At 34.7% G+C, this 18,068-nt stretch overlaps 1 protein-coding gene across 25 annotated transcripts in view; it reads right to left on the minus strand.

Moving 5' to 3' along the window:
- Positions 1-18,068, minus strand: part of RIMS2 (regulating synaptic membrane exocytosis 2) — a 488,690-nt gene that overhangs the window by 422,763 nt on the left and 47,859 nt on the right. For 8 of the 25 annotated variants that reach the window (XM_059815833.1, XM_059815836.1, XM_059815826.1 and 5 more), the window contains exons 2-3: positions 2,782-2,814; positions 2,298-2,384 (exon numbers count right to left, since the gene is read on the minus strand). The exons of the other annotated variants lie outside the window; for them this stretch is intronic. In XM_059815833.1, coding sequence (XP_059671816.1) covers positions 2,298-2,384; positions 2,782-2,814 — 120 coding nt within the window. The remainder of the gene's footprint in view (positions 1-2,297; positions 2,385-2,781; positions 2,815-18,068) is intronic. 25 annotated transcript variants of the gene reach the window in all.

An 18,068-nucleotide genomic window follows, 5' to 3' on the forward strand; every position in this document is an offset into this window, starting at 1 on the left:
TTAAAAAGTCACTTAGTCCATTCTCTTGTCCCAGCTACACTTGTGTCTCTGCTAGCAGACATTTGCCAAACTCACTCCTTAAGATTTTCAGTGACACAGTTTCCACACAAGCCCTAGGCAAACAATGCAAGCATTTTAAGTTTTCTTTACAAAGCTGAATCCTCCCTGATGCAACTTAAGTTTACTCCTTTCTGCTTCACCACCAGAAGCATAGAGAAGAGATTATTTCCTTCCATTTTTCAGCAACTTTCTGCATAATTAAAGATTTATCCATCTCCTCCATCCCCTGGGATTTTCTCTTCAGGAGGCTAAATCACCTCATATGTTTCAATCTTTTCTTATACATGCCATATTTCTTAGACAGCTGATTATTCATTCTTATTACTCTCCACTGAATTCCAACTGCTCCACATCATTTTTGAAAGATGGTGTCCAAAAAAGGGCATGCTGTTCCAGGTGAGACCTTACCAAAGCTTAGCAGAGTGAAAATTTCTTCACAGCACTTCCAGGCTAGTGTCTATACATTCCAGTATGATATTTGTCTCTTTCACAATACTGGCTCCTGCTCAACTTACATACTATTATGGCTCCCATATCCTCTGCCAAAGAGCTTCTACCTACACCATTTTTCTCTATCCTATGTAAACCACATAAACTATCCCTACATAACTACACCACCTTGCATTTGTTCTTTTGAATGGCATCATAACCACAGCTTGGATTTTTCAGGATAATTTCAGAATATAATCCTGCTATTAGATGTTACACTTCGCCCAGCCTTGTGCTATCTCTAAATTCAATGAGTATACAACTTAATTCATTTCTTAATCATTTAATAAAAACACTGAACAAAACTGGTTGCCGAAGAGATCACTGGTCAAAAAAATTCTTCCGTAGTAATAGTAACCATTTATAAATACTTTTTGGCAACTATAACTCAACTGTTTACACTGAGTATATAGTATTTTCAGTTTCTTCAAAGCCATATGCTTCATATGTACATCATTGGTAAGCAGAACAAACTTTGCTGCATTAAGGAGGTACTGAGGCGTTGTGAACAAAATGTAATATTGGCAGTATCTAACAATAACCAATAAAGAAAAACTCCACTATTAATATTATAGGCAATTTTATAAGAACTCAAGTGAGGATATCAGAAACAGAACTCAGAATAATACATTGCTTTACAGAATATCAATTTTATGGCCTATTTCTCCATTTAATTTTGTGAAAATTTCTCACTGTGTATTCTCAAAAAATAATTCACAGCTTTCATGGCCTGCAAGTATGAAACACCACTTAAATATACATATTTTAAAATAAACTAAAACTGATTCTGCCTGGAAAATAATTAGCAACAAATAATATGCATGTTTTAAACCAGTTATGCATGGGTTCAAAAGCAAACATTTCTTTTATCATGTGAACTTACAAAGCATTCCCTTTTAGAAGAAAGAAAAGACAGCAACTTAACTGTTTAAAGCTCAAATAATATCAGAAGTCACAATTTAAGAATTTGAAAATTTGAAATAATAAATATTTTTTAGTTTCTCACTATGAAAAGAATATTTTCAGCTCCATGCTTTATGTTCTACTCTAAGACCGAGTGTCCTAGCTTTGCCAGTTTCTGTTAAATCTTAAAATATTCAGATAGCAAGAAAAATAAAATTTTTCATATGGTTGTCATACTGGCTTAGCACTGAGTCCATGGATGAAATACTGGCCCCATCGAAGTAAAAATTCCCTCAGCTTTGACAGAACCAAGATTTCACCTATATCTGCTAAAGTTTTGAAACTTTACAGATATTTTAGAAGCATGAAAAAAAATGAAATGACATTTTCCTGGTCCCTAGAAAGCTCTTCATACATATTATGTAGATTAGTATAGCATTCTATGCATGACCAATATCACAAATACCATGCATGTGCATAGACATGCTATATATAATACTACATGTTTTATCATTCCAGCTCTTCATGCACAGAAAACTCATTACTTCACTGGGATTTTCACGTATGGAGCATTTGTAGAAAAAGACAAATGCAGAAAAAGGCAAACAGAGCAGTAGTAACGCCTCAGATTGTATTTTAATGTAATCACTTAAGTTACTGATAAGGACAGTACAACCTGATTTTCAGTTTTCCCTTTACAAATGAGGGGTCAGAAAGCAAACGATGTCAGCCTGTAAAATGCCCTCAGCAGGATGTTCTAAATGGGCAATTACCTTAAACATACTCTGCAGTATGTTTTAATGCTATACAGACATTACTTAGTCTACAGAGAGCAGCTTACTTACGTCTGGGGCTCCTTTTCATTTTGCTGTTTTTGCTGTGGTTGAAGAACGTTATTTACCAGCTCAGTGATCCCACTAAAGGGAAACCACCTGTTTAAATAAGCAAATAATGTGACTGAATAACCAATAAAACCACACTAGTTTAAATGTTTTCTTATCCAATGTTAATAGAAATATACAGGCGGAAAAGCTAGAGCCAATGGGAATGTTAGCTGCAATACTAAGTCAGCCACTAAGGATGTAAGGGAAATAAAGTTTTACAGTTCACCAGTTCACAAGCAGGCAGCAAGAACCTACATCCAGCTAACAAGTGGATGAAGTAAGAAGCTGCAAGCAGCTCTCTTACAAGCCAGTCAGGAAGCAGATGACAAACTACCTGCAGCCTATCAGGTATTAGTGAAAGCTAATACCATCAAAGGTGCAGAAAGCAGAACATGGCAAAGGTAGAAAAGTCAAGCCTACTGCATTTTTAAGATATTTTACTTACTGTGTCAGCTGTGGTTTTTGCTCTTCTTTGACCCTAAAAAGATAAGTTTGCACAACTGAGTGCAACATGTTGTAAAACAACTACCCTGAAGTTCTATAATCTGTATCACATGGGCAGGAGGAAGTTCTTACTTTAAGGTAAAAGGAATTAATTTAATATTTGTTGTATATTTCTATTAGGTTGTATTCTGTGCTTATTTCCATTTAAGATTAAAAATGGGGAATGCCAAGTATCTAAAACTTCTAGTTACAAAATGAAATAGGTAATGTTCTATAACTGGCTTCCAATTCTTTGGACAGAATATCATGTCAAAACATTTCCAACAATACTTTCAGCTATAAATGCAAAGGAAGGTGCTTTGATTATGTTAACTATAATCTATTTTTTTTAATTTTTATTTACAACCAAATTATCTATCATAATTCAAGGTGAATTTATAATGCGTAACATGTCATTTAAAATGCAATATCCTGAACTAATAGATTAAAGGAAAATCTGCACTATATTTATTAAACTACAGTGATGTCAGGGTCTGCAGACAATGTAACACTAAAAACTACAGAAGGAAAGATAAGGAATTTTACTCTGAGTAAAATTTACTAGGCCTTGCTAAAAAAAAATAGATAATACATATACTGTGTCTGTATAGTACTGATTAAAATTTGTCCATTGTCCTTAGCAAAATATTCTATGTGAAATACATGCTTTAATTTGAGTGAGCAAGCCAATGTTTTATGCAATTCCTCTCCACCAAACCCAAGAATGGAGACATATACTCACAGGAACATTTACACCCTCTAATTGCAGATATGTGTCTTAAATATCAAGTTAGGATCTATCTTCCCTATATGTTCAAAAAACCCAAAAAGTTTCCTAAATGAATGAATGCATGCCTCTATGGAGAATACTCTTTTACCTAACTAAACAGGGAGTGCAGGCTCCCAATTTAAGCAGATGCTTAACATTGGAGAGAAAATGAAAGCTCACCAAAATAGATCCACATCTCCTCCTCCATACGATATCACAGTGAATACCTCTATAAACAGGGTTCAGTGACTACACAAAAACTAAATAAGTGGACACTAAGACACACTAAAAATTTTCCAACGTTAACTACGGAAAGGGAAAGCTGAACACACAGCACAGTTTTGCCTCTTCAGCACTTTAGACATTTATATACAAAGAAATGTTCCAGTACCAAAAAAAAAAATAAGCAGATACACTCCAAAGTTAAGAAATATGAAAATAAAAATTTCTGATGCAGTCGCAATTCTGCTCTACCATGCATCTTAATCATATTATCTTTAACCAAGAAATTCCATAGTAGTTTTTTGACACAGGAAATTCAAAGGGAGTGGAGTGGCAGAAGCAGGGAATCGAAGCATGTCCATACTTTTTTCGCGAGACAGCTTAGGACATTTAATTCAGATCCCCCAACATTAAGAGCCTAAAAGCTTTGTGAGGTCAACTGTGAGAAGGAAACACTCCCAGACAATGATTCAGAGCTTCTAAGTCACATGCCTAGAGCTAGACAGTGTAAATATCACCCTCGTAGCAACTGGACTAAGAAAACTGAATATGCAGCTAATCCATGGTTCCTTATATTCCTCTCAGTACATGACTCCCAGACATATTTACTGGACACTTTTAAGTCATTACTTCATTGTCATTTTTTCTATTGAACTAAAGAAAGGAAATCTGAGTGCTTCATATAATCAGATTACAATCAACATCTTTCCTTTGGATAGTGACCATGGCCAATTTTTTCAACATGTGGAACTGAGATCAAAATAGAGCAAGATCAAAATTGCAATAGCGCACACTAATTCTGAGTGTGCAGTTTGAAATCTTTGGTATGTTTTTTTCAAGAGGATCTAGCATTTTAACATAACAGTATATGTTTGGTGACTTCAATTGCAGCTGCAAACCCCTGGTATTTTTTAAAATCTTACAGTCAGGTTTTTAGTTTAGCACCATTAAATAAAAAACATTGCCCATTAGAAGACACTTTGAAAATCCACATTTAAAATAATTTTCCCAGCATTTTATAGGACTGCTCTGTTCTAAGTCAGGATATAATTTGACCCCACAATTCAAAATATATCTCCTATGAAATAATCTTTTCTCCTCCTACAATTCTATGTCTCATCCACTATACATTTTCCAACACTGCAGTTATGTGAGGGCAACAGTTTCCATTATTATATAACTGTGACGCATTCCTTGAGCACTCTCCACACATCCTTTAGTCCCTGGATTAGGCAACGATCTTCCTTGACTTTATAACAACTATGGAGGGCAAGCTACAATTTGAAAAGAAATTATGAAAAAATCTATTGGAAAAAAATAGATTCTACCATATGAAATTAAACTAATATTGACGTTGTGGATCAACAGGCCTGGACCCTTCAGGTGTACAGCACAGTTATTTATCTTTCAAGGTCAGAAAATAGATAGAGATTCTGGATCTAAATCAGCAAACCACAGGCTAATGCCTGCTACTCTCTTTCCAAAAGACTCTTCAATCAGATGAAATTAGGAGTAGAAGTTGTGGTAACTGGTAGAAATAATGACATATTAGATGAAATATACAGAATGTGTTTTTAACACTGCTGTGGTTTAAATAGCTTTTTCTAGACAGAAAAGGACTGAAGAGACTCCGCGTTCTTAAACCCTGTCTACATACACACATACAGTTTTATTTCCTTTGGTTACAAGAACTGCTTTGTGGTTTACTAGATCGTGTGCTCCTATATATATGCATTGCTTTCTGCCCTCTTTTCAAAAATCAGCAACTACTAATTACTTAAAAGTGAATTAACAGGTCAAAAAAACTCCAAACCTCCATTTACTCAACAGACCAACAGAAAAACCCCAAGCAGTATGACTGCATTCTGCTTCTTCCATACCACCTGTCTTCATTTTACCTCCCCACACATTTTCCATTTTATCCTTTCAAAACTCTGCCAAGAACAATGGCAGTTCTAGTCATTCACTAGAAACAATTTCCAGTTGATATCCGTTTACTAAAATCAACATGATGCAGATAATGTGTTTGATCAACAGTGACTGGGACAATGTATTCTAACAGTGCCAAATATTAAATACTTTACCACACATTTTCAGTTTTGAATATTTCTGTCTTTACAGGAATTCACTCGACACTTTGCACAAGCACCAAATTAATTCTAAAATGTTAGAAGAGTTTGAAGCTTTTATCACATTTTTTTTGCACAGATCATAACTCCATATACTGCTTCACTTGAAAACAAGCCAGGATCTTTCTACTTGTCAACCATAAAGAATTTTTGCTCCTTGTACTTTATCATAAGAACCTCTGCCCTTTGAAACATTCATAGCACCATTCCTCTTGTGTTCCTCTGCAAGCCTACACAGTGCAAGTGCCAGACCCCTTTGATCTTTTCCAGGAGCTAGCATCATTAAGTTAGATCTCAAGTCTCAGTGAACACTTTTTGATGTTAGATCCTCTCCGTGTACTAGAATTTCCTCAAAGATTATGGCTAGTCCCACTGGCACAGAGAATGAATAGGAGAACAGAACAGAAAGAAGAGGGAAGAGAACAAGAAAAACGGAAGCAGGAGAAAAGGTAGTGAAAACATCATTAACATAAAAAATGTTCTTAGTCCTTTAAACTCCTAATACTTTTCTATTCTTAAATCTACTGCCATCAGTAAAAGCTTCTCTCTAAAATCTACTATGCCAAAACCATAAGGCATTCTTCCCAAAAGATGCGTTGGTCACAGGTAAACCAACAAGAACTCTGTTATCAGACCTCTTGTCTACTTTTATATACTTGGATACATAGCCACAAAAATGTGGGTAGAATTCAAGTGCCTAAATCCATGAAAATGACCTGTAAAAACACACTCTACACCTCCTAGATATCTGAAATGAAACAGGTATCCAGTTCTTCTCCAGTGAATTTTGGGGAAGTTCAGATTTCTGAATCAGCCCCCCTTGGCAGGAATAAACATCTTAACGTCTATCTCAAACCCAAATGTGCTCTCATGATTCACAACTTTGCCATCCACGGAACGACAAGCACAAGGAGATCTGACCTGCAGGAATAGTCTGGGTGTACCTAATGTCTCCTAGAAACACTGAGTTGAGCATAAAGCATATAATGCTCTATGTCACTTTCATTTAAAAATGTTACAGGCCAGTAACATGGGGATGCCATTCCCTTGGTCTAACTAGGGATTGTGCTGAAAAAGGGGAAAGTTTATCAGTTCCAGCCACATTCAGAGGTTTCCACCACCTGTCTTAGAGTGCAAGGTCCATTGATCCATTTTCCTAGATTGCCTGCTACTGACTCTTTCTTTTCTTTTTCTAAATCTCAGTAACAGTATCCCAATGATATGCCCTGCACCAAGTGGCAAACTTAAAAAAAGGATTAGTATGCAGTGACTATCTGCTCACACATCCAAAGTCAAGATATATGACACATACACGATATATAACTTTGCCTGCACCCACTCTTGGCAAAACAGTGGAGTTAACACAGTCACACAGTCAAGTATGTGTAAAATCAGATATTTCCTTGGAAGAGGGCACCTCTATGGATTAACTAAGTTAAATTATGTAAGTATGTTTAACTCCAAGAAAAGAGAGTTAAGGAGGTTAAGTATAAATGCCATGTCAACTGGATAACTGGAAAATATTTACATAACTGAATTGATTCTCTGCATTGATTATCCTATTGACGCTATAAGAACATTAGCCTTACAACATTCAGCTTAATTATTTTTGATCAAAATTAAAGTCTTTATTTTACATTACTGCTCCAAGTTTTTTATTAATTTAGGGAGTATAGGTAGTTGAATTAAGAAGGATCATAATTTGGACAATAAAGTAATGTCTTTTCAAAGGAAAGATTTTCCTGAAGAAGTGTGTAGGTGATTTTCCTGACTAATTTTGACCTGTTTGTAACAAAAGTATCGTCAGTTTCCACAAAAACACCTCCAAGATCAGTAGCTGAGAGGTAATTGGACATTTGATATTCATGAACAAGCAGGTGGAGAAGTTGTGTACTTAGGCTAGAAACAATACCTGTAACACAGAACAAATTTAAAACCTATCTAAATCCAAGATGAAGAGGTTAAACATCCCTGAAGTCCAAACTGAAGTGATGTTAAAGATACAAGAGAAACAAGAAGAAAGCACCATACACACTTTATGGATAAGCACAGACCTATACATTCTTCTGTATAACAATAGTCTAGGCTGAACGAGCTCCCTGCATGAACCTCAGATGAACATCACTCATAAACATGATAAATTCTGTAATATTAAGACTACTCTGACATTTAGATAATAATTAGAAACAGGATGGTTTCATCACAGGTTCCAGACAAACAAGTCTCAAAGTGGAATTTTGACACTAATGGTTTTAGAAAATACATAGTAAAATGTAGTTCACTGCAACTGAAAACATAGTGCTTAACAGCCCTGTACTTTCAACTCTAAAACTGAAGAGACTGACAGTATGTTTTGATTATTTCAGAACCAGCACAATAAATCAGACTCTGCTTGTCTTAGGATATGAACTCTTCTGGGCAATAATGTTTCCTATTATTTGTTTCTGGAGTAAGACGTAGAGACACTGTGTTCTACAAATGAAAGCTCCCACACTTCTCACACATTTCCTAGCTTGGTCAGACTTTGTCCTTTCTGTTACAGTGTTCATAGTAAAATCATAAAATCATAGAATGGTTTGGGTTGGAAAGGACCTTAAAGATCATCTAGTTCCAACCCCCCTGCCATAGACAAGGACACCTTCCACCAGACTAGGTTGCTCAAAGACCCATCCAACCTGACCTTGAACAAATCCCAGGGTTGGGGCATCCACAACTTCTCTGGGCAACCTGTTCCAGTGCCTCACCACCCTCATGGTGAAGAATTTCTTCCTTATATCTAATCTAAATCTACCCTCTTTCAGTTTAAAGCCATTACCCCTTGTCCTATCACCACATGCCCTTGTAAAAAGTCCCTCTCCAGCTTCCTTGTAGGCCCCCTTCAGGTACTGGAAGGCTGCTATAAGGTCTCCCTGGAGCCTTCTCTGCCTAAATCATAAATCAGCACATGAGAAAATGACTGTAGTACAATTGTAATAATAAATAAGTACTGCACTGAATGCTAGCCATTATGTTATGCGCAGTTCCAATAATTAATTCATGGATCAATGCTCTCTTTTGAAGGTTATCCAAAATCACAAGCAGGAGGCCTCAACCAGGGAGGTGATATTAAAAGGTCAATGTTAAAAATCTAGTGTTTGTCCAAACCTACCACATTGTTTAAAATGGACTACTGTGGCTTTTTCCTATATTTAGCAAACAAAAGATTATTTTGGTTATCACAGAGTAGTGGGAATTTGTAACCGTCAGCATTATAATTGGTTGCCATGTGGAATATGCCAGCTGCTTCCCACTTGGGTGTCTTCTGTCTGCTGAGGGAATGAGGCATGTACAAAAACTAGGAAAAACAAAAATTACAAAGCAATAGTTAATAGAAAGTCTTGGATCAAGCAAAGTTGTCAAAGAGGGGCAACAAAAATAGCTAGAAGACAGTAGCATTATTCATCCTGTATAAAAAATATTTACAAAAGAAAATATATTCAGTGAAGAAGTGTCTTCCAATCTTAAAGTTCCAGAAGTTTTTTTTCAGGTTGTCACATTACCAACTTGCTTGAACTAGGAGTTTCACCAGTCTGATCTTCTCTGGGTAAATTATCCATCACCTGTTAGCCGTTCACCTCTGACACCATATATAATAGCTGCAAGATCAGACCAGCTAACTCGCAATATGTAAAACCAAAAATTAGACTGTGTTAGAAATGCAGTAAGAGCAAAAAAAGATCCAGTCAATGCATATGAAGGCTGTCAAGGGCAGCAGTTAAAAAGAGCAAGCAAGTTTTAAGGAGTCCTTGAGCCTTAGTAAATATTTCTTTAATAGAAGTTTAACTATTCAGTTTCTATTGGCTCATTTAAAGAGCAGTTAGTATTGCATAATTCTTCACTGGAATGAATTTCCAAATCCAATTTCAAAGACATGAGATACAGGTAAATACCTCCTTGAATTTAATCTGTTTGTTCTGTCAGTTCTAGACAAAAAAGGCTGTGTTCCTACAAATATCCATGTTCTTATCTTTAAGAAGCTACATTGTAAGACAATAGTTTAATCATTTGTCATCTGTCCTGCAGTGTATTTGGTCACACTAATGTCTGTCTCACACAACCTGAAAAGCCCTGACTTCTCTTTAATCTCAGTGCTTGTATGATATACAGGCTGAAAAGCCTCACATGGGAGCCTGACGCTTCTTCAGGGCCTTTACGTAACCAGTAACTGTCTTCACTCAGGATGTTCAGGGTATTCTAAACTACGTTAACAAAATTTCAGCTGGTTAAGCTTTAAAAACATGTATATTTAAGTTCATTGGAAAAAAACCAATTTTATTTGGGTTTATTTTTTTCTCTCCAATTTAATAAATGTTACTCTCAGAAATCCTGCAGATATGTGGATATTTCAGGCAGGTGATTTAAAGAGAAAAAAAATATTCAACCTAGAATAGCAAGGGTCAAATCAGAAAAAAATGCTGGACTTTCATTTTCAAAGAAGGGACACAGGCAAAATTGTCCAATTCTCACGTAAGATTTGTTACTAAATGCAATTCTGTGTAATTATGGGGGCCCCGTAGCAAGTCTCAGGTGAGATTTGAGATGAAAAATGTTTCAGTTACACATACTACTACAACCCAATCTCCTAACAAAGATTAATTTTTGACAGCTAGAATTCATTTGTATGTATGTATTTTTAAATAAAACTGAAGAAAAATCTAATTATCTTTTACTTTATTACTGGTTTTAGTTTGAATTTAGCTAGGTTTTGGTTTTGTTTGTTTGTTTTCCTACATTTTTAAGAACAGTAACAAACAGTCAATTGGAAAGAAAATTTTTCTCCAATACAATCCTTAAGACAAATACTCTACTCCTATACCTCATGTTACTCTAAAAAAATAAAGTTTCACCGCAGGAGTGCTGGAATAGCACTTAGGTCTTAGGTCTACCACCGTAATCTTTCATATTTTGTGTAACAGAAAAAAAAATGTTTTATAGTCTTGCCTACAGGATGTGTGAAACATACCACAATAGCTGCATTACAGAAAGCCATACTTTACTTCTGGAAAATAAGATGACTATAACGTGATGACTGTGAATGATATGTTCTTCTTCATGACCAAAATGTAGAATTCACCAGTATCATTGATAGTAGTAACACATACATAAATATATCCCAATGTAACATACAAGTTTACAAAACTGCTCAAGCTTGAATAAATCTGTAATCTCCATGCACAATTTTACCAGAGTGAACTTCAGTAACTGATAATCAAATACCATTTTAGTTGTCGTTGTACACTTGTTTTTCTTAAAAAAAAAAAAAAAGTCTTTTTTTTTTTCCAGAGAAAGGTCTTTCTCTTAATATTTCATTCCATTTAAATGAAAATTTTAATCACAAGGATTTTAAGGGATATTTATTACAGTGTCTGGATTGCAACTTTCCTTATTTAATGCTAATTTAATTTCCTTTAATTCTATATTGGAAAGATTACTATTTTTTACTTATCTTTCATTCTGTTTTCAACTAACTGAAATTCTTATGGAACTCATAAAACAAAGCAGAAAGCCTAGTTTTAAAACTGATACAAAAGCTGGGATACTGAAATAAAAAACATTTAATCCTTTTTCATAACATTAATTGAATTCTACATAATATATTCTAGATATTCTGCAAAAAAAATGGCCTCACAAGTAATAAATGTACAGACATAACAATGTAAGCAGAGTTTTATTTTAGAACAAACTACTCCAAAAAAGCAGTTCTTGCTAGGGGTTTTGGGTTTTTTTTCTTTGCTTCTTCAACAGTAGATGGCATTCCAAGCATCTCCTGCAGAAAGTGCTTTCCTAGACGCTTGTACTGTCATGTCACCAGCTGCTACAGTGAAATATGCAACCCTGGGCTCAGCTGCTAGCAGGTGAATTAAATAAAAATTCATTTTAACTCTGTAATTAATTTGAAATGCGTCAGTAATTACTTTGGTCTTGATATGTTATTTTGCCTGTTAAATAAGGACTTTATAACATTATTAGCTATAGCATATTCACCAGGTGAAAATCATATACACTGAAGAGCTTAACAACTACACAACAGATAGTAAATTAGAAGTATTTCTCAGACTGAGACATTTAATTGCATGAAATGGATTCAGATTTCTTCCAGAGTGCAGGCAATCCTAGAGAAGGATTGCTTGCAGAGGAAATAACAGGAACAGAATAACAAATATCATAAATTTGTTCTTCTTGTTCTCAGCCTCTTCAAAATCAGCCTTACAGAGAACCCCTTTGTAGGGCAGACTTATGTCCTGCATCCACTCATACATGAAACTCTGAATGACTATCATATAATAAACAGTGGTATTGGCAGTATAAGTACTCCATCAGTAAGGCCGGCTTACTAAATGTCATGAAAAATACAAGTTCCCTACCAAAAAAGAAACACAACACAGCTTCTGCTATGAAAACAAGATTAGAATCTAAGATTTAAACATGAAATGAAAAATCAGGAGAAGAAAAGTAAATGAGAAATACAACAGTAATGCAGAGTCTATTGTTCCATACAATTTTTGTGACAATACTTTCAAATATATTTTTTAATCCAGGAAATGTTATTCTTATTGACACAAACTTTACTCTGACATCTTCTTGTTAAAGACAGAAAATGTAACTACATACATCTTAGATATGGCCATGTTTAATAGCCAATTTATCAAGAAATCAATCATTTTTGCTGATTTGCTGTTGCTGTTCACATAAATCTTGAGAGGTGCAAATTATATTATTAAAGACAATTTTTTAAATACTCTCTGAGGGAATAATTCCAATATTCTTAAGACCTTCTGTTATGAGAATAAAACATAAAATACTGGGTTTTTTTGAGAATATACTTAACTGAATAAAAATATAAATGGGAATAATTTTAGCTCAGCACTTTGAAATATCTATTCACATATTCTACAGAATTTGTTAGTTTATATATGGAAAACCACTGGAAATTACTGTGATGTAATTGTATCTACCCGGTACATGAGATATTTGAGGTAAATACAATGCCCGGTTTACATGCTACTGAAAGAAAGCGCCAAGTGGTTTTCTTTGAAAACAGATGTTGTCTGGTGATTCATTTGATGCATGGAAGAGCTAGAATCATAAATAGAACATTATTATAAAGTGTCTGCAGAACTAGCTATAGTAACACAGTTTACAATAGTGGAAATCTTCTTTTCCATTGGTTTTATAAGCCTGAATCAATGTTCCACTGAGAAATAAAAGGTATCAGTCTGGTTTTTTACAGAATGGTTTGCTATTTCTGTCTATCTGTCTCTTTTGATCAGTACTCTGTTGGGGTTTGTTTGCTATTTGTATCTTTATTTTAAAGTGAATTAAAGTTAGATAATACTTGGAACTCACCAAATTTTTCTAGACTTTTTCTTATTCTTTTTCTGAGTCCCCTTGTCTTGTACTCATTGTTGTATGAATAAGGCTTTCCTAGTCTGAGGAGTTTATTTAAATTGATAATGTTTGTGGAATTTTTTATGTTAATCCTTATGTTGTACAGATCTATTTACAACTAGCAAGCAAAATTATTCTAATGCTTTATCATAGATGCCAATTAAAATGGAGTGTTGTAATTGTTCATAATTATTTTTATCTAGTGACTAGGCATTACCTGTCTTAAAAGAGGAACTGCTTTGGTAAAAGAATTCTAAACAGAAACCAATTCATCTGGTCTAACTCATGACTTTCTTTAAAAAAGGAAAGAAAAGCTTTTGCAGAACCCATTGGTGAGATGAATCTTTAATGATTTTGATTTTTTTGGCACAGAACTAAAATTCTTTCAAATAGCTGCTATATCACAAATTGCAGACTAAGCAGAACTTTAAAAGCATTTAGATCATCTGCTATAAAAATTAATATGAAAATCATTTCTTTCACACTAAGATGTAAGGGCCTCTGATCAGAATTCCTTAGCCTTTCCAAAATATCTTGTTTTGGCTGAGAATACCAATAGTTTTAAAAGCTAAAACTATTTCATTTTGATTAATTTTCATTAACTCCTGCCACCTGTGAACCTCTGCAGTGGCCAGAGGCTGAATCTAACCGAGACATTTCCTGGTTGTGGTTTTATTCAGCCTACTAAAATCTTGCTGCACCAAAACTTGTGAAGTGTGATGTTTTGGGTCCATTAGATTTGATGTTCCAGAGTACAATGCAGGTTGATGAATCAGGCTGTACTAAATTTCAAGGCTGTAGTAACATCACATATTTATTTTCTCTTTGGTTGTCAGTTTCCTTCAGTCTCTTTTTACAGGTTATTCAGCAAATTGGTTTAATAGCCAGTGAAAAAAAATCTTAAATGTAATCCCTCTCTGCATCGTAGAATGAAAAATGAAATAAGAATCTGATCTATGTAACTATTCCCATTGCTCAATGAAAGCAAAACACCTACTGTCTAAATAGGCTCCAGGAAAGAACTCTGGAATCCAAAAATGAGAGACCATAACCAAACAAAAACTGTATTATTATTATTATTTAGTAAACTCTGTGTTTATTTACATTCCTTTAATTGGGTTTCATAGGACAACTACTCACACACAAATATAACTATTCCTCAGAGCAAACTATCAAACCTCTGAGATCTTACATAAATTATAGCCTAAATCAATAGAAGTTGTTCAAACATTTAATTTCATTCTTCTTCTGGTTCAAAAATACATCACAGTGGGTCCTGAAAGTAGTACAGGCATTTCTGTAAAACTCAGAATTCTCTCCCAGAAGTGGTGAACAACTTCAATTGTGTGATTACTTTTAACATAGATTTTTTAAAAATATAAATAAAGTATAACTGAAACTGTAACAGTCTTACAGTTTTCTGTCTGACTTTGCCTTCTTCTATTTTTTCCTAAGATTAACTTTCCTAGTCAGACTGCAAAAAATCTTCCAACAGTCAGAAGCAAAATCAAGCATCTAGGTTGGTAGCCTTTAAACCTTTTCACCAAATACCAATGAAAATTTTAAATGTACAATTAAACATCATACTCTGTTTCTGTTTCTTTGGAATAAATTTAGGAACCAAGTAAGAACCCAGAACCCTCTCCCTGACATACATGTTATCTGGAATGCTCACTACTTCTTTGTAAGAGTTTTGGATTCCAGAAACCTAGGATTGGCCATAACAGGTTAAAGGCACTTGTAGGGGCAAGACAGGTTTAGAAAAAAGGAACTTCAGTTCCTTCAGATCTCACATTCTTTCTCCAGCAAAACTACACCTGTTCTAGAGTCATAAATGTAATGCTACCTATAGAAATACTTACCTCCATGAGCATCATTCTTCATAAATATATGTTATTCAAACTCTGCTGTGAAAAGAAGTTCTAAATGTTTAATAACGGAATTCTGAATCACAGCTTTGGATGATCATTTAACTCCTAAGTCTTTATTGTAATGCAGACACTGATTGTTCTCATTTCCAGATAATTACAAGCATTCATTCATGTCTGTTTGCAATTAGGGTGCATTTAAAATTAATAGAACTGCCATTCATGAAGACACTATATATAAATGAAAATTAGTAAACACAAAGTGACATCAAAAACAGCCCAGACAATAGTCCTATGATTTAAAATGTAGCACATGCTAAACATCCTTGAAAAACTCACTAGTTAACACATTTTGCAGAGCTACAACACTCGTATCCATTTCTAACTGGGAGTATGAAATTAAATTTTGTAAATTCAGTATTTTCTTAAATCCACAATAGTAGTATAAATTAGAAGTAAAGGCAATCTACAGAAAACAAGTTTGAAAGTGATTCTCAGGTTTATAAATTAGTGGATTTGTATGCTGCTGTTTTGTAAGGAAAATACTAACCCCTTTCTTCTGAGGTAGGAGGTACATTCATTCATGCTTAAAGAGACAGTGAAAGAGAAAAAAATGTACTTTATACATGAAAAACCTACTCAAAATCAGCACAAGGGGTAGGGTTTTCAGAACTGCAGAAATTACTGATGGAAGGATGAGTTTACCACATTTCAGTCATGGTTATTCTCATTAGTCATTGCCTATCCCAAGCACAAGTTCAATACACACAGTCACGTGTGAGGGGCAAATGAAAAAACAGTGCATTAAATAGCTTAACGTGTAATAAAAATTAGACCTACTACCTTATATCTTGTCTGAATATCCCAAACTGCAATTTAAGCTCAATAGTTCTTGTCCCATCATCTGCTACGGGCATGAAGAACAGCAGCCTTTCATTTCTTTAAAGATCCTAAAGTTCCCCTCAGTCTTCTGTCCTAAAGCATATCAAATTTGTTCAGCATCCTCTCATGGCATGTGTTTCAGAGATTTCACCTGGGCTGCTGTCAACTAATCCACCGCTATTTTGAGCTGCAGTTTTCAAAAATGAACACATTCCAGCTGGGCATTTACTGGTGCTGATTAGAACTGAAGGATTGCCTCACAGTTTTGTAGGACATAGTAATGTTCATGCAACCTATGATGGCAAATATCCTTTTCATAACAACAGGGACAATTAAAGTTCACGTTCAGCATAAGAGGCAGTTTAGAGCCTAGATATTGCACTTGGGAATTCCTACCTAATCAGTTGCTAACTTCAATTTAAATGTATGATTACATCTAAGCATAGTACTTACTGAATAATGTCCTTGTTGAGTATCATTCAATAATTTCAGACCGTATCTCTAATTTGTCAAAATAATTTTAAACCTCTTTTCTAACATGCTTGTAAGTGCACCCTATTCCATCATTCTGGGCATTAATGAATGTGCTTGACAATTTCAGCAAGTTTCATTTGGTACATCTTTCCATTTAGACAGAAAACCATCCATAGATACTAAGTAAAACTTTGTGACTGCTACTCATTGATACGTATTACTATTCTGCAGGAGTTTTCTCTATATCACCTGCCCTGGCTTGCTTAGGAATATGTTCTGCAAGATGATATTAAAGCCTTCCTCAAGTCAAGATACGTTATCTATTGCCACTTCTCTGTCTACAGAACCTGATACCTGTTGCAGAATTAAATTAGATTTTTTGGCACAATTTGTTCTTGATAAATCTACGTTGTCTGTTATTCATTTCTTTTTTGTCTTCTAGACACTTACAATAACTTTGCTTATTCCTTCCACTGTTTTTCTGGGAATTGAAGTGGTCTAAGTCACTTCTAATACCCTGGCTCTTCCTCCACCCATGCCACCCCCACTTTTTAAAGAGGGATTCTGTGTTTGCTCTTTTCTAGTCTTCTCTAAGAGCATATCCAGAAAAGAGATTCCATCAGATTTCCTCAACTTTTAAAATAGCTTAGAATAAAATCCACAAGACCCAACTAATTAGTAATTTTGTTCTTACTTTGTGACTCACAAATACATTTAAATTCACAATTTTAGAGACAATCCCAGCATCTCAGTTAATTGAAATACTACTTTAGTCGTCAGAAACAGAAAACTACTTTCTAAAGCCCTGTCTATTCAGACCATTTGGTCTGAATACAAATATGAGTAGAAAGTCTAATCTTGACCTTCTAGGATCAAAACAAGGTAGAAAATATCTGTGACCACTTTTATAATTTTTCTCATTCCCATTCCTGAAAAAAAAAGCAATAGTCCTGTGCAGGTACTGAACACTCTCTCCTATAGTTAAAACACTTGTATTAACCAAGAAACATAATTTAAAACTGTTTAATACTTTTGGGCAACAGTGTCTTGGAAAGCATAATGGTTTCTTACTAATACAGATGACCCCTATTCACCAAAGACAGAGAAGGTTCATCTATCGTAGCCCTGCTGGGACTGTGGCACTGCTTGCCTGTATCAAACATTCCAGATTTTTTTTAACTTATCTGGGCTATTTCCCCAAGATCTCAGGATTCTTAGTCACAGCTGAATTCTTACTTGAAGAAGTGACTGTGATGGAGAACAGAAAATGCACAGAGAGATGGATGTGCTTGTCACAGCTGCAGAAACAACATATTTTGAAACTGAGCCTTACTTAGAGTCTCAAATTTTTCACATAGAAAATAATACTCTTTATTTTTCCCTTCAAAAAAGACACCAACTATAAGGAGAAGGACCTAAGTAGCTAAATTCATGAACAGGGTATACAATTCAAAAATTCGCTTAAACCTTTCTTTCC

Source organism: Gavia stellata, chromosome 3 (assembly GCF_030936135.1).
Source record: "Gavia stellata isolate bGavSte3 chromosome 3, bGavSte3.hap2, whole genome shotgun sequence".
In the NCBI taxonomy this organism is placed as follows: domain Eukaryota; kingdom Metazoa; phylum Chordata; class Aves; order Gaviiformes; family Gaviidae; genus Gavia; species Gavia stellata.